Source organism: Oncorhynchus mykiss, chromosome 9 (genome assembly GCF_057628025.1).
Source record: "Oncorhynchus mykiss isolate SJ-2025 chromosome 9, ASM5762802v1, whole genome shotgun sequence".
NCBI lineage: Eukaryota > Metazoa > Chordata > Actinopteri > Salmoniformes > Salmonidae > Oncorhynchus > Oncorhynchus mykiss.
In genome coordinates this window covers 11,721,998-11,739,902 of record NC_143030.1, presented here as the reverse complement: position 1 = coordinate 11,739,902, position 17,905 = coordinate 11,721,998, and the positions used below count along the sequence as shown (strand labels likewise).

At 41.6% G+C, this 17,905-nt stretch overlaps 1 protein-coding gene across 4 annotated transcripts in view; it reads left to right on the top strand.

Moving 5' to 3' along the window:
- Window positions 1-1,061: 1,061 nt before the first annotated feature.
- phka1a (phosphorylase kinase, alpha 1a (muscle)) overlaps window positions 1,062-17,905 on the top strand; it is a 60,828-nt gene continuing 43,984 nt past the window's right edge. For 3 of the 4 annotated variants that reach the window (XM_036987261.2, XM_036987260.2, XM_036987258.2), the window contains exons 1-6: window positions 1,062-1,797; window positions 14,659-14,817; window positions 15,111-15,158; window positions 15,905-16,073; window positions 16,290-16,372; window positions 16,876-16,956. In XM_036987261.2, the coding sequence (XP_036843156.2) occupies window positions 1,720-1,797; window positions 14,659-14,817; window positions 15,111-15,158; window positions 15,905-16,073; window positions 16,290-16,372; window positions 16,876-16,956 (618 nt within the window). In that variant the 5' untranslated portion in view covers window positions 1,062-1,719. The remainder of the gene's footprint in view (window positions 1,798-14,658; window positions 14,818-15,110; window positions 15,159-15,904; window positions 16,074-16,289; window positions 16,373-16,875; window positions 16,957-17,905) is intronic. The other variant, XR_016483086.1, reaches the window with a different exon arrangement.

Below are 17,905 nucleotides of genomic sequence, written 5' to 3'. Positions count from 1 at the left end.
TCTCACAGACCTGTAACTTCTTCTTTAAGAGGCTCCTCTGTCCTCCACTCGTTACCTGTATTAATGGCACCTGTTTTTACTTGTTATCAGTATAAAAGACACCTATATATTTATAAAATGGGTTGGTCTAATCCCTGAATGCTGATTGGTTAAAAGCGCATTCCAGCCGGTGTCTATTCCACAAGTTACCACCGGAACAGCCCTACGACGTTAAAATGCCTATTTACTCTGTCCCGTCTGACTGAGCAATCCACTGTCTCATCAGCCCAGCCAGGCAATTTATAAACTTGATCTCCACTATAAAAAACACCTAGACATTATCTCACATTTCTTTTAGACTAACATTTAGTTTTCAACAGCGGAGATTTGTATAAACCTTGCTGTCTGTCTCTCCGACATTTGCAATATTGTTTCAACATTCAAATTCAGTCTCCAGCTGTCTCATAGTAATGCATTTGTACAGCAGGGACTCGGGAGTCGGGAAGAGACAGACAGTCAGGCAACGTTTCTCAACCTGTCGAAATCATTCATCTGGCATCATTTTAATGGATATATACAAAGAAATGTATGGAAGGTCAAAATAGCATAAATACATTCATAAAAATAACCTTTTTTAATGAAAGTATGTCAATCATTATTTGAACAAACCTTATTGCTACTATAAACTCTTTACCAGCTTAATTAGAGCAGTAAAAAATATGTTTTGTCATACTGGTGGTATACCATCTGATATACCACGGCTGTCAGCCAATAGGCATTCAAGGCTTGAACCACCCAGTTTAAAAATATATATTTACCACTGCTAAAAAATACCACGGCTAATGGCTGTTTCCAGACACTCCGCGGTGCGCATAAGAACAGCCCTTAGCCGTGGCTACTTTGAAGAATCTCAAATATAAAATGTATATGGATTTGTTTAACACTTTTTTTGGTTATTACGTGATTCCATTTGTGTTATTTAATAGTTTTGATGTCTTCACTATTATTATACAATGTAGAAAACACTAAATAAACGTTTGTCTGGTCCTGTGTCGTAAAACAATCGACGCTCCAGTCCCTCTGTCCTTGCAGACACCTAAAAACAAAATAGTTCCCTACATATCTCCAATAACACGCCTCAAATCTCCCAGTGACTATACCATAATTATATCTCTATAAATTACGGATACATTATTTTGGGTTATTGTTTCAGTTGTCAGTTTGATTGTGTAATACTTTGAATAGTTTTACACTCTTCCTGGTTTTAGTTCGCACCATGTTACATTAGTTAAGAGGTTATTTTTTCTCTCTGCAGAAACTCGCTGTCTGAAGAATTCGACAGCAACAAAGGCGATACAGTCGAAACACAGAGCGGGTTGTGTATGGTTTCTCTGCTTGTACCAGGTTGATTCGTGGAACTTCTAGGTTGGAACAGCTGATGGTGTTTTTTTTTCAGGACGATATCGGATTTCAGCCTACAGTGTTAATTATGTTACAGCCATAGCTCGCTCATCGATACCAGGACGTTTGGAGGCGGTGCAGCGATAGTAGACTACTTCTGTAACATTTGTAACTTAACGTTTCCTATCACCTCTCAACTTCGTCTTGTCCTGTTCGTCGTGTCAAACAATAGAGATATTTGTGAAGTAGGCTAATGCCGAAGCGAGTCTCGGGGAGAACTCAAAGCTTCCTTTTCTCTGCTCAACCACGGATACGGACGAGTATCATCAACCCAACAACATGAGAAGTCGAAGCAACTCGGGAGTGAAACTGGACAACTATGCCCGGATAGTGCATCAAACCATACTCCGACATCAAGTGAGGGTTGTTTATGTGTTGTCCCTTCTGCTAACGCTATATATTTGTTAGGGCCATCCATTCTGACCTCTAAACTAACCTACTGTCTGTGGCGTTGGGACATGTTGACTGTTGCACACACCAGCTTGCAGAACATTCATGTTTACATAGCGTGATCATTGGTTTTAGAGAAATCTCACAAAAGCTCCCTTTGAAACGACGTATCACTTATTCTTATTTATTTCTCTCTCTCAATTCCATTTCAACGTAAGGGCTTTATTGGCATGGGAAACATATGTTTACATTGCCAAAGCAAGTGAAATAGATTATAAACAAAAATTTAATAAACAATAAAATATTAAGAGTAAATATTACTCTAACAGAAGTTCCAAAAGATTAAAGACATTTCAAATGTTATATTATGTCTATATACAGTGTTGTAACTATGTGCAAATAGTTCAAAAGGGAAAATAAATAAACATAAATATGGGTTGTATTTACAATGTCGTTTGTTCTTCACTGGTTGCCCTTTTCTTGTGGCAGCAGGTCACACATCTTGCTGCTGTGATGGAACGCTGTGGCATTTAAATAATAAAAACATTTGATTTTACATTTATTTAACTAGGAAAGTCAGCGAAGAACAAATTGTTATTTACAATGACGGCCTAATTCACCCAGTAGATATGGGAGTTTATCAACATTTGATTTGTTTTTGAATTCTTTGTGGATCTGTGTAATCTGAGGGAAATATGTGTCTCTAATATGGTCATACATTGAGCAGGAGGTTAGGAAGTGCAGCTCAGTTTCCACCTCATTTTGTGGGCAGTGAGCACATAGCCTGTCTTCTTTTGAGAGCCATGTCTGCCTACGGCGGCCTTTCTCAATAGCAAGGCTATGCTCACTGAGTCTGTACATAGTCAAAGCTTTCCTTAATTTTGGGTCAGTCACAGTGGTCAGGTATTCTGCCACTGTGTACTCTCTGTTTAGGGCCAAATAGCATTCTAGTTTGCTTCGTAATCACCTGTTTTGTAAGATTCCAAGATGGCGGACTGAACACAGCGGTGCAGATCGTCTCAAGATAAAAACGTAATATTCAATATCTGTAAGTTAGACTATATATTATAACTTCTTATTCTCATGGGTAATAACGTTCAATCTGGAAAACAACAAAAGAAATAAGGCTAGAGAAATGTATCTTCAAATATTACAAAAACAAGCAACACTCAAACATGACGGAGAGTAAACAAGGAGCATCAATCTCTAAAAGAAAACGGGACTCCTCGACAGATACAGACAATTTATGCTTTTCACCACCGGGACTGGTAAGGGTGGAAAGTGATTTGTTAAAGTCGATAAATGACAAACTGGGCATATTTGAATTAGTCAGTAAAGATATATAAAGGAGTTGAAGGCGAGCCTCGAGATGAGTGACGGAAAAAGCTGCGACAATGGAGAAACGCAAACAAGCTAAAATGGACGGACGTTAATGAACTTAAAACGGAGAACATCTTTCTGAGAGACGATTTAATTGACATACAGACTAGATTTATCAGAGTAAAATCTAGTACTTACTGGTATTCAAGAAAGAGAAGGAGAATTTCCTGAAAGTAGTTAAGGAATGATTTCTTACAGCGCTTCAAATCCCACTCGATGCTGTTGACAAAATCCCACTCGATGCTGTCGATAAAATCCCACTCGATGCTGTCGATAAAATCCCACTCGATGCTGTTGACAAAATCCAACTCGATGCTGTCGCTAAAATCCCACTCGATGCTGTCGATAAAATCCCACTCGATGCTGTCGCTAAAATCCCACTCGATGCTGTCGCTAAAATCCCACTCGATGCTGTCGATAAAATCCCACTCGATGCTGTCGATAAAATCCCACTCGATGCTGTCGATAAAATCCCACTCGATGCTGTCGATAAAATCCCACTCGATGCTGTCGATAAAATCCCACTCGATGCTGTCGATAAAATCCCACTCGATGCTGTCGATAAAATCCCACTCGATGCTGTCGATAAAATCCCACTCGATGCTGTCGATAAAATCCCACTCGATGCTGTCGATAAAATCCCACTCGATGCTGTCGATAAAATCCCACTCGATGCTGTCGCTAAAATCCCACTCGATGCTGTCGATAAAATCCCACTCGATGCTGTCGATGAAATCCCACTCGATGCTGTCGCTGAAATCCCACTCGATGCTGTCGCTAAAATCCCACTCGATGCTGTCGCTAAAATCCCACTCGATGCTGTCGATAAAATCCCACTCGATGCTGTCGATAAAATCCCACTCGATGCTGTCGATAAAATCCCACTCGATGCTGTCGATGAAATCCCACTCGATGCTGTCGATAAAATCCCACTCGATGCTGTCGATGAAATCCCACTCGATGCTGTCGATGAAATCCCACTCGATGCTGTCGATAAAATCCCACTCGATGCTGTCGATGAAATCCCACTCGATGCTGTCGATAAAATCCCACTCGATGCTGTCGATAAAATCCCACTCGATGCTGTCGATAAAATCCCACTCGATGCTGTCGATAAAATCCCACTCGATGCTGTCGATAAAATCCCACTCGATGCTGTCGATAAAATCCCACTCGATGCTGTCGATAAAATCCCACTCGATGCTGTCGATAAAATCCCACTCGATGCTGTCGATAAAATCCCACTCGATGCTGTCGATGAAATCCCACTCGATGCTGTCGATAGAATCCCACTCGATGCTGTCGATAAAATCCCACTCGATGCTGTCGATAGAATCCCACTCGATGCTGTCTACACTGTTTCGGACAAAAAGGACATAGATACGAGTGCCTAATCGCTGCCAAATTTGCTTTCTTTAAGGATGCAGTAATGGATAAAAGACTCGCTGGCACGAAAATAGGCATGAATGATAATTTCCCGAGGGAGATTACAAAACGGCGCTACATTTTGTACCCAATCTTCAAGGAGAATAAATTAAAAAGGGAAGTGTGTAGGTCTCGTAGTCGATAAACTGTATATTGACAACCAAATGTTACGAGACACAGAGTACTCCATGGCTATTCTAAATTATTATTATTATTATTATTATTATTATTATTATTATTATTATTATTGTATCTCATTGGTAATTGGTGAAATAAGTATAGCAAGTTATAATTGTAACATCTTTGCAGATAATAAGAAAAGACTATCAGTATTTACCTGGCTAAAAGAGAATAGATATATGATATTGTTTACAGGAAACTCATTCAACAATTTTAGATTGGGGGGGGGGGGGGGGGGTCCTGAAATATACTTCTCCCGTGGGCAAAGAAACTCAAAAGGGGTGATGATATTAATTAACAGTAATTTTGATCAGTAATTTTGATCCGAATTTGCAAATTGTCCAAACAGATCCTCAAGGTAGATGGATGATTTTAAATATGTTACTGGACCATAAACACATATGTCTCATTAACCTTTATGGACCAAATAATGATAATCCAAGTTTCTTTTGACAATATATCTAATAAATGATCAACCTGTTAATTAATTTTTTTATTTAAAGTTTTATTAAGTTTTCTTGTGGAAAATAATATCAAACAAAACAAACATACTTGCAGCAGCACTATCATGGTTCCTATTAGCTATTTCCAGCCTTAGCTGAGACGACGAGCAAAGAGTTTTTACAGCACCTTACACAACATGTATCTGCTAATTTCCCTAATCACCCCCATTCACTCTGTCCAATGTGACATATAGTTGAGTAGTGGAGACCAGAGTCTGTCAAACCTGGGCTGTCTCTTTGTGGAGGTCATAAGTGAGCTTTTCAAGAGGGAGAAAGTCAACAATCTGGTCAATCCACATTTTAAATGTAGGAGAAGAATTAGAAACCCACAATAGAACAATACATTTCTTAGTAAAGTATGTGATAGTCAAAAACACATTTTCTGTCAGGATCAAGAACAAAGTCCTGCTGAAGAAGATAGAGACATGGGTTCATATCTAACTGTACATCAAGTGTTTTCTGTGCAGCAGTATGTATAGATTGCCCAAATCTGGTAATCTCAACAACTCCAAAATACATGCATATAGGTTCCACTTTCAGAGGTAAACTACCGGCAAAAGTTTTGGGTCACTTAGAAATGTCCTTGTTTTTGAAAGAAAAGCACATTTGGTGTCTATTAAAATAACATAAAATTGATCAGAAATACAGTGTAGACATTGTTAATGTTGTAAATGACTATTGTAGCTGGAAACGGCAGATTTTTTAATGGAATATCTACATAGGTGTACAGAGGCCCATTATCAGCAACCATCACTCCTGTGTTCCAATGGCACGTTGTGTCAGCTAATCCAAGTTTATTCTTTTAAAAGGCAAATTGATCATTAGAAAACACTTTTGCAATTATGTTAGCACAGATGAAAACTGTTGTTCTGATTTAAAGAAGCAATAAAACTGTCCTTCTTTAGACTAGTTGAGTATCTGGAGCATCAGCATTTGTGGGTTCGATTACAGGCTCAAAATGGCCAAAAACAAAGAACTTTCATCTGAAACTCATCAGTATATTCTTGTTCTGAAAAATGAAGGCTATTCCATGTGAGAAATTGCCAAGAAACTGAAGATCTCGTACAACGCTATGTACTACTCCCTTTATAGAACAGTGCAACCTTGCTCTAACCAGAATAGAAAGAGGAGTGGGAGGCCCCGGTGCACAACTAAGCAAGAGGACAAGTACATTAGAGTATCTAGTTTGAGAAACAGACGCCTCACATGTACTCAACTGGCAGCTTCATTAAATAGTACCAGCAAACCACCAGTCTCAACGTCAACAGTGAAGAGGTGACTCCAGGATGCTGGCCTTCTAGGCAGAGTTCCTCTGTCCAGTGCCTGCGTTCTTTTGCCCATCTTAATCTTTTATTTTTCTCGTCCAGTCTGAGATATGGCTTTTTCTTTGCACCTCTGCCTAGAAGGCCAGCATCCGGAGTCGCCTCTTCACTATTGACATTGAGACTGGTGTTTTGCTACAATAGTCATTTACAACATTAACAATGTCTACACTGTATTTCTGATCTATTTTATTTCAATGGACACAAAATGTGCTTTTCTTTCAAAAACAAGGACATTTCTAAGTGACCACAAACTTTTGAACAGTAGTGTACATATTTTACAATCAGGATAAATGTCTGTATTCATTCTATGGAGTCTCACTGGGGTGTAAAAACATTTTTTACAAAAATGTGTAATTCAATTATTTTCATTGTTACATTAGTAGAGGAGCAGTATACCCTGTCACAACCATCCGCCCATAACTCATCACTGATAGTCAGACAAAGGTAATTTTCCCTGATTCATTTCAAAGGCGTATAGCAGGATCTCCCTTTCTCAGAAACGATTCTAGTGGTCTTTTTCTGTTGATGAATTGTGCTGTAGCAAGAAGGGTCTCAACTTCATTCAGCTCTAAACCTCCCCTTGGAAGTACATTTATTTTACCTTTATTTAACCTGGCAAGTCAGTTAAGAACAAATTCTTATTTTCAATGACGGCCTAGGAACAGTGGGTTAACTGCCGGCAGAACGACAGATTTGTACCTTGTCAGCTCAAGGATTGCAACCTTCCGGTTACGAGTCCAACGCTCTAACCACTAGGCTACCCTGCCGCCCCAAATGAGGAAGTTACGTGTCTAATTTGAAGATTAAAAAAATAATAATTGGATCTTGGCACATTGAATTCACTGCAGAGCTCTTGAAAGGATTTCAGTGTAGTGGTGTTCTGATGAAACGGGTCTGAAAGGGAACAAAGAGGAAAGTTGGCATCACTCAGGGCATTTTCCAAGTCTGGGTTGCGAGTGAGAACATTTTTGGGAGGATATGCCAAGGTATTTCTTACAGTCCCTCCATGCTAGTAGGGTGCTGTAAATCACAAAGGTTTTGGCTATGTTGCCCACTTCACTAAAGTTATGAATGAATATAATTGAGCTGAGGGGTAATGAACCACAGGACTTCTATCTGAAATAAAAATTATTGTCTGTTCTGTAATCCATGTTAGCATGTTGTGGATTTGGGCAGACCAGTAGTACAATTGAAGGGAGGGAAGGGCAGGACCACCCTTAGACCTTAGATTCAGGTTTCGATAAAGTGGAGAACTTGATCCTAGGTTTTTTATTGCCCCATATAAATTTGGTAATGCTTTGGTTAGTTGTTTTGAAAAAGGAAACTGGGAGATGGGCATGGGAGCATCTGAAATAAATAGTTCAATCTAGGGAGGATGTTCATACTGATGACATTAATTCTTCCGGCTAGGCTAATTGGGAGGGAGATCCAGGTTTGGAGATCGTTCTTGATTCGATCCAGGAGTGGGAGATAATTTTCCTTGAAAAGGCCATTCAGATCTGGTGTTATGAAGATCCCAAGGTATTGAAACCCCTGTGTCTTCCATTGGAACTTCTTCATAGAGCTGTTGAGTGTAAGACTGAGGGGACAAACAGTGGATTTGTTCAAATTTATTTTATATCCTGAAAACTTGCCGTACTGAGCAATTGTGTCTAAAATGGGAGGGATTTCTCAGGGTTGGATATGTAGAGCAAGACATCATCTGCGTAGAGCAAAATCTTGTGCTGAAGGCCAAAGACCCATTATACTTGGATTGATCCTTATCAACTCTGCCTAAGGTTCCGCCCCCAACAAGTAGAGCAGTGGGGACAGCGAGCATCCTTGTCTTGTGCCACGTCCCAAAGGGAATCTGTCAGAATTCAGACCATTAGTAGTCACCATGGTTTTTGGATGACAGTATAGGAACTTTATGCATTTGGGCCCATATTGAACTTTTCTAAGACTGAGAACAGAAAGCTCCACTCCATCCTGTCGAACATCTTCTCAACATCCAGTGAAGCCAGCAGGACAGGGGTCTTCTGTGTGTTTACTTGATCAATAATATCAAAAAGATGGTGAATGTTATCAGAAGAGCACCTGTCTCTAATAAATCCTGTATGGTCCGCTTTTATTATTTTGGGAAGAAGAATGTTTAGTCTTTTGGCGAGCAATTTGGTAATTATTCTGTAGTCAATCCAACAATCTTATGGGCCGGAAGGACGAGCAGGATAGAGGCTCCTTGTCTTTTATAGCAGCACTGTAATGAGGGCTGTGTACATAGAGTCTGGGAGAGCTCAATTTTTGCAAAAATCATCCAGCATTGGCATGAAAATAGTGCTAAGCTGGGGCCAAAAAGCTTTGTAGAACTCTCTGGGGAATCCATCTGGGGACTTATCAGGTGGCATGGAAGTAATTGCCTCCAGGACCTCCTCAGGAGTGAAGGGGGAGTTGAGATCTTGTAGGTCGGTCTCTGATAGTTTAGGTAGCGAGATTCCCTCTAGAACTGGAGTTTATATATAAATGCCTGGAACATTTACATTTAGGAGAATCTCTTATACAAATGGGTAAAGTCATGTACACCCTAGGTGTAAAATAGTAAATAATGGCTACTTCTCTGAAAGTTTTAAACTGTCAAGAAGAGTAAAACAAGGTTGTCCACTATCGGCATATCTATTTATTATGGTCATCAAAATGTTAGCTATTAAAATCAGATCCGACAATAATATCAAGGGGCTAGAAATCCATGGCTTTAAAACCAAGGTGTCATTGTACGCTGATGATTGATGTTTTCTTTTAAATCCACAATGTGGATCACAGCCTCGTAGAGGATCTAGATACGTTTTCTAACTTCTCTGGACTATATTACGTATTGGATCACTAAAATTTTGTCTGATGGTGATGTGGACATACTCGGTATACATATCCCGAAAGAAAGAAATAATCTCACTGCATTTTTATAGAAAGTTAGCAAAAACAGATAAGATCTTGCTACCATGGAAAGGAAAATACCTGTCTATTTGTGAAAAAATCCCCCTGATTAAATCTTTAGTCATTTCCCAGGTTCCCTGATTTTAAATATTTAGTCATTTCACAGGTTACCCTGATTTTAAATATTTAGTAATTTCCCAGGTTCCCTGATTTTAAATATTTAGTCATTTCACAGGTTACCCTGATTTAACTATTTCGCCATATCCCAGTTTGCTTATGGTCTTGCCTACACCTAGCATCCAGTTTTTAAAATGATATGAGTAAAAAAATATTAAATTTTATTTGGAACGGCAAGCCAGACAAAATTAAACTGGCCTATTTATATAAGGAATAGGAGTTCAGAGGGCAGAAATGATTAAATGTTAAAGCATTAGACCTCTCACTAAGGACTTCAGTCACACAAAAGTTCTACTAAAATCCGAATAAGAATGTCTCACCCCGTGTTCTAGAATGTCACCTTTATTCAGATTACAACCATGCACTTTAAGTTATTTGAAAAGGAACTAATCTCCCAAATATCACTGTTTTTAAAACGAGCCATAAAAGTTGGTTGCAATTTCAATTTAATCCACCAGAAAATAAACAGAACAAATCCTACAACAAATATTGTTGTTAAACTCAAATATAGTAATAGATAAAAAAAAACAAAAACATTATACCTCTTTTTTTATAGTCTTTAAATTATATCATAAATAGTACTGGTGGAGTTACGTCACACATGCAGCTAACACAAATATGCAAATGTCTGCTCTCCTCAAAATTACAACCAACTAATTAACATTACTGAAAAAAATGGAAGAGGCAAGTGGAAGGGGGAGAAGTGAGGAACTTGTCTGTCGGCCCTGAATTAAAGACCATAATTGGTGAAAGAAAATTGTATATACCAGTTTAATTTAAGGACAGCTGTGCATTATAGATTGCAAAATAGTTGGGAAGAGATTTTAAATGTACCGGTTCCATGGCAAATGGTTTATGAAATGATACGCAAAACAACGCCGGATTCAAGACTTTGAATTTTTACATTTAAATTATACAAAATTCTTACAACCGCAAAAAGGAAACGTGAAGCTAATGTAGTAAACTATACATAGACAAGATCCCACACCAAACAGGTGGGACAAGGCTGCCTAAATAGGATCCCCAATCAGAGACCACGATAGACAGCTGCCTCTGATTGGGAACCATACTAAGCCAACCTAGAAATAAATAAACTAGAATGACCACCCTAGTCACACCCCGACCTAACCAAAATCGAGAATAAAGGATCTCAAGGGTCAGGGCGTGGCTTTTAATCCCGAATGAATGACACAGTCGGGAGGAGAAGTTTCATTTCCAAAAGTTACAAGCTGTCAAAACCATTTGTTTTTGAGACAGGGGTGTCACCAAAATGTTTTGTATTCATTAGGTATGTTGTAGCTAACTTTAAAAGATGCGTTATTAAAAGCTCAGAACCTTTTTCAACAAAAATGAGAATTATGGCAATAACTGTGACCATTTGCATGACAAATAGGTGTTACCAAAAATGTCAGTTATATCACAGCCCCATCGCACACTCACACACACATGTAATAGATATAGCCCAACTGATAAAGATGAGAGAGACTCATAGTAAATGCCTATGGGGTCAAAGTGGAGAAGTTCTGTAGCACTGCTCAAAGTGGAGGAGTTCTGTAGAACTGCAGTTGTCAAAGTGGAGAAGTTCTGTAGAACTGCAGTTGTTGAAACCTCACAGAGGAAGACAAAGTGCAGTGAGGAAACCTGCCTTCATGTTGAAACAGAGAACAACTGTGGTTACATGTACAGTCTCCTGTCTGTCAGGCTGCAGACAGGTTAACTGTGGGGAAAACAAACAAACGAGAGAGACGGATTAGTTCATTTTTTTTCTAGACAGTTCACTTTAACAGCCAACAAATAGTCCCCAGTGATCTGTTTGTGATTTCATACTATCACAAATAGTCCAAATTCGCAGTGAGTGGAATGGCGGGAGCCTGTTTAATGATTGGCCAACAGGGGTTCTAAAGTTCCAAATCCTGTGTGACATCACAATGCCTTTGTTAGCATTTCTTAGCATTAAAACATTATTATTTTTAAGTTCAGAAAGGAAGGGGGATACCAAGTCAGTTGTACAACTGAATGCCTTCAACTGAAATGTGTCTTCCGCATTTGACCTTTCTGATCTCCCCATCCCGGATCCGGGATCGTGAATACAGACTCAAGCTCATTACCATAACGCAACGTTAACTATTCATGAAAATCGCAAATGAAATGAAATAAATATGCCATCTCTCAAGCTTAGCCTTTTGTAAACAACACTGTCATCTCAGATTTTCAAAAAATGCTTCTCAACCATAGGAAAACAATCATTTGTGTAAAAGTAGCTAGCTAGCGTAGCATTTAGCGTTAGCATTAGCGTTAGCATCCAGCACGCAACATTTCAACAAAAACATAAAAGCCTTCAAATAAAATCATTTACCTTTGAAGAACTTCAGATGTTTTCAATGAGGAGACTCTCAGTTAGATAGCAGATGCTCCGTTTTTCCAAAAAGATTCTTTGTGTATTAGAAATAGCTCCGTTTTGTACATCACATTTGGCTACCAAAAAAAAACGAAAATTCAGTCCTCAAAACGCAAACTTTTTTCCAAATTAACTCCATAATATCGACTGAAAACATGGCAAACGTTGTTTAGAATCAAACCTCAAGGTGTTTTTCACATATCTCTTCGATGATATATCGTTCGTGGAAGCATGGTTTCCCCTCTCAATCAAATGGAAAAATACTTGCACATGGCTTTGCGCACCAGTTTCGACGCAGGACACCAGGCGGACACTTGGAAAATGTAGTCTCTTATGGTCAATCTTCCAATGATATGCCTACAAATACGTCACAATGCTGCCGACATCTTGGGGAAACGGCAGAAGGTCTAAGCTTATTCCTGTCGCATTCACAGCCATATAAGGAGACATTAGAAAACAGAGCTTCAGAAATTCTGCTAATTTACTGTTTGACGTATCATCTTGGTTTCGCCTGTAGAATGAGTTCTGGGGCACTTACAGACAAAATCTATGCATAGTCGAGCATCTTTTCGTGACAAAATATCGCGCTTAAAACGGGAACGTTTTTTATCCAAAAATGAAATAGCGCCCCTAGAGATGCAACTGGTTCCCAACCCCTCTGAATCAGAGAGGTGCAGTTGGGTGTGGGGGGGGCTGCCTTAATCGACATCCACGTCTTCGGCGCCTGGGGAGCAGTGGGTTAACTGCCTTGCTCAGGGGCAGAAGGACAGATTTGTACCTTGTCAGCTCGGGGATTCGGTCCAGCAACCTTTCGTTTACTGGCCCAACTCTCAGGCACCCATTGTGTTTGCTGCTGGTTAGGGCTGGGCGATATGGCCTCAATCATTTCTCTATTGTTATTTTCAATTCTATGGGCAATTCACGATAGATATATCTCGATTTAAAACAAAACATTTTCTGTAAATAAGCTTTGTTGTACAATTAAAGGTCAAATACACTGCATTTCAAACAGTCAGCAATAATCTTATGAATTCAGGGCTTGTGAAGTTATATCTAAACTTAATATAAGCCTTCCACAATCATAAGACCCACAAATAATGTAATTATTTTATAAAAACAGTTTAACCTGCTTTTTTGCAATAATCACTGATCTGTTTTATAAAAATGCCTTTTTTGTTACAGATGTAACCAGAACCATGCAAAATGCACATTCACTAATAATGACCAACTTCTAGTAGCAGCCATTATAGAACATTAACACGTCTCATAAATAATCTCTGAAGCACACGTGGTAACGTAATGCTGCACGCCACAGAAACTGAGCATTCATTTTCCATCTTTGTTGTTTTGAGAAGCAGGGGGAGGAGCTTGGTGTGTGGGGGAGGAGCTTGGCGTGTGGGGGAGGAGCTTGGCCTGGGAGGGAGGAGCTTGGTGTGTGGGGGAGGAGCTTGGCCTGGGAGGGAGGAGCTTGGTGTGTGGGGGAGGAGCTTGGCGTGGGAGGGAGGAGCTTGGCATGTGTGTAAATGGGAAGGAGCGAAGGAGACAAGACCAAAGACAACATAAGAACAAGCTGACATGAAAAAATAAAAAATGTATTCTTGCGATACATGCATTTGCATATTTCCATATTTGGGGCGGCAGGGTAGCCTAGTGGTTAGAGCGTTTAACTAGTAACCGGAAGGTTGCAAGTTCAAACCCCCGAGCTGACAAGGTACAAGGTACAAATCTGTCATTCTGCCCTTGAACAGTCAGTTCACCCACTGTTCCTAGACCGTCATTGTAAATAGGGATTTGTTCTTAACTGACGTGCCTAGTTAAATAACGGTAAAATAAATATCTTGCTTACACATACTTTTAAATTCATTTGATATATCACCCAGCCCTACTGCTGGTAATACCGTTTACGGTATGAAGGAATGGAAATCTGTATAGTTCCCAACCCTAATACACTATAGGGACCATGCCTACAGTATGACCATATCTCATTGACCTGTCCCCTCTAACCTCTGACATGTAACAGGTCTCCTCCCAGCCAGTGGAGATCAGCCCTAATTAGCCCCTTCCCTCTCTCCTCTCTCCTTCCCAGGACCCAGTCACAGGTCTCCTCCCAGCCAGTGGAGATCAGCCCTAAAGCCCCTTCCCTCTCTCCTCTCTCCTCCCCAGGACCAAGTCACAGGTCTCCTCCCAGCCAGTGGAGATCAGTCCTAACCCCTTCCCTCTCTCCTCTCTCCTCCCCAGGACCCAGTCACAGGTCTCCTCCCAGCCAGTGGAGATCAGCCCTAACCCCTTCCCTCTCTCCCCTCTCCTCCCCAGGACCCAGTCACAGGTCTCCTCCCAGCCAGTGGAGATCAGCCCTAAAGCCCCTTCCCTCTCTCCCCTCTCCTCCCCAGGACCCAGTCACAGGTCTCCTCCCAGCCAGTGGAGATCAGCCCTAACCCCTTCCCTCTCTCCCCTCTCCTCCCCAGGACCCAGTCACAGGTCTCCTCCCAGCCAGTGGAGATCAGCCCTAACCCCTTCCCTCTCTCCTCCCCAGGACCCAGTCACAGGTCTCCTCCCAGCCAGTGGAGATCAGCCCGATGCCTGGGTGAGAGACAACGTGTACAGCATCCTGTCTGTCTGGGCTCTCAGTCTGGCCTACAGGAAGAATGCAGACAGAGATGAAGACAAGGCAAAGGCCTACGAACTGGAACAGGTACTGTGTGTGTGTGCGCGTTTGTGTCTGTACTGCTGTACTGTTCTGTTGACTCACGGTTTAGGGCCCCGTCTCTGTGTGTGTGTGTGTGTGTGTGTGTGTGTGTGTGAGTTTTTGTGTGTGTGTGTTTTTGTGTGTGTGTGTCCCAGGTGGCAAAGCCTTAGTTGTCTTGTTTCTCTTCCTGGCTAGCGAGTCCTCTGGTCTGTCTGCCTGCTGATTGGGAGGTGTATGGCTGCTTGTTGATGACTTCTCTCCTCTTCTCTCTCCTCTTCTCTATTCTCTCTCCCCACCAGAGTGTGGTGAAACTAATGAGAGGTGTTCTACAGTGCATTATGAGACAGGTAGGTACGACCCACAGGTTCTAGCTGGACAAGATGTAAACACTGTATAAGACAATGACACATTCTAAAGGCTCATACATGCGTAATACATACATGGTCCCCTCTGTCTGTCTGTCTGTCTGTCTGTCTGTCTGTCTGTCTGTCTGTCTGTCTGTCTGTCTGTCTGTCTGTCTGTCTGTCTGTCTGTCTGTCTGTCTGTCTGTCTGTCTGTCTGTCTGTCTGTCTGTCTGTCTGTCTGTCTGTCTGTCTGTCTGTCTGTCTGTCTGTCTGTCTGTCTGTCTGTCTGTCTGTCTGTCTGTCTGTCTGTCTGTCTGTCTGTCTGTCTGTCTGTCTGTCTGTCTGTCTGTCTGTCTGTCTGTCTGTCTGTCTGTCTGTCTGTCTGTCTGTCTGTCTGTCTGTCTGTCTGTCTGTCTGTCTGTCTGTCTGTCTGTCTGTCTGTCTGTCTGTCTGTCTGTCTGTCTGTCTGTCTGTCTGTCTGTCTGTCTGTCTGTCTGTCTGTCTGTCTGTCTGTCTGTCTGTCTGTCTGTCTGTCTGTCTGTCTGTCTGTCTGTCTGTCTGTCTGTCTGTCTGTCTGTCTGTCTGTCTGTCTGTCTGTCTGTCTGTCTGTCTGTCTGTCTGTCTGTCTGTCTGTCTGTCTGTCTGTCTGTCTGTCTGTCTGTCTGTCTGTCTGTCTGTCTGTCTGTCTGTCTGTCTGTCTGTCTGTCTGTCTGTCTGTCGCTCGCTCGCTCGCTCGCTCGCTCGCTCAGCTGGACAAGGTGGAGAAGTTTAAGTACACTAAGAGCACCATGGACTGCCTCCATGCTAAGTACAACACCAGGACCTGTGCTACCGTGGTGGGGGACGATCAGTGGGGACACCTCCAAGTGGACGCTACCTCTCTGTTCCTGCTGTTCCTCGCTCAGATGACTGCCTCAGGTAGAGGGGACACTCCATGACTGCTCTATGAAGCTTTATGACATCTTCATATGACGTCTTCATATGTTTTGTCTTCTAGGACTCTGTGTGTATCATCTTCCACTCCTCACTTAGTCCTCATGTTTTTGAGTCTCCAGTTGTCGTAGCAACCAAATGTATTGTTTTTGTAACGTTATTTATAATTGTTGATCTCGTATTTACGTGTCTGTCCTGCAGGACTCCATATCGTCTACACTCAGGATGAGGTGGATGTGGTACAGAATCTCATGTTCTACATCGAGGCAGCTTACAAAGTGGCTGTACGTTTCTCTTCAGTCTCCATGTAGTGTTTATGAACTGTCATAGGAGTTAATATAGAGGTTATATGCTTCTACACCTGCATTGCTTGCTGTTTTTTTGGGGGGGGGGGTTAGGCTGGGTTTCAGTACAGCACTTTGAGATATCAGCTGATCTAAGAAGGGCTTTATAGATAGATTTGATTTGATATGACTTGATAGTTTTACGTCGAGGCAGCTCACAGAGTGGCTGAAAGTTTCTGTTTAAATTCAGAGACGTGAAGAAACGAACTGTGGATGTTGTAGCATCTATGTAGTGCTAATATAGACTTTACGAACGCTCTATACAGCTCTATAATGTCATTTTAAGTGGTTGGTAATTTAATTTAAAATGGGACCCTTCTGCTTACTCACTCTGCTACTTACAGTGGTTATGAAGACTTTATGAATGCTCTACCAAGCTCTATAAATACTTTATGAATGCTCTACCAAGCTCTATAAATACTTTATGAATGATACTCTTTCAGGACTACGGGATGTGGGAGCGAGGAGACAAGACGAACCAGGGGATCCCTGAGCTCAACGCTAGCTCCATCGGCATGGCTAAAGTGAGAATACACACACACACACACACACACACACACACACATTGTGGTCTGTATGGGAAAGCCTATAAAGATGACTGACACTGCTGAGAAAGCCTGCCACAAACATTTAACCTTTATCAAGCTGTGATCAAAAGAGTGAAGCAACAAAGAACGCACGCACGCACGCACGCACGCACGCGCACACAAGCATCTGACCTGCTTGCGGAACACTTTGAACATTCCGTACTCATTCACCCCTCTCATTCACCCCTCTCATTCACCCTTCTCATTCACCCCTCTCATTCACCCCTCTCATTTACCCCTCTCATTCACCCCTGCATTCACCCCTCTCATTCACCCTTCTCATTCACCCCTCTCATTCACCCCTCTCATTTACCCCTCTCATTCACCCCTGCATTCACCCCTCTCATTCACCCCTCTCATTCACCCTTCTCATTCACCCCTCTCATTCACCCCTCCATTTACCCCTCTCATTCACCCCTCTCATTCACCCCTCTCATTTACCCCTCTCCATTCACCCCTGCATTCACCCCTCTCATTCATCCCACTCTTCCCGTTGCTCTCTTTTCATGAATTATTCCTGTTCGGTCAATCAAATGTATTTTTTAAAGCCCTTTTTACATCATCCGATGTCACAAAGTGCTGTACAGAAACCCAGCCTAAAACACCAAACAGCAAGCAATGCAGGTGTAGAAGCACTTTGGCCAGGAAAAAACTCTGGAAAGTTAGGAATCTAGGAAGAAACCTAGAGAGGAACCGGGCTCTGAGGGGTGTTCAGTCCTCTACTGTCTGTACTGGGTAGAGGAGAACCGGGCTCTGAGGGGTGGACTGTCCTCTACTGTCTGTACTGGGTAGAGAGGAACCGGGCTCTGAGGGGTGGACTGTCCTCTACTGTCTGTACTGGGTAGAGAGGAACCGGGCTCTGAGGGGTGGACTGTCCTCTACTGTC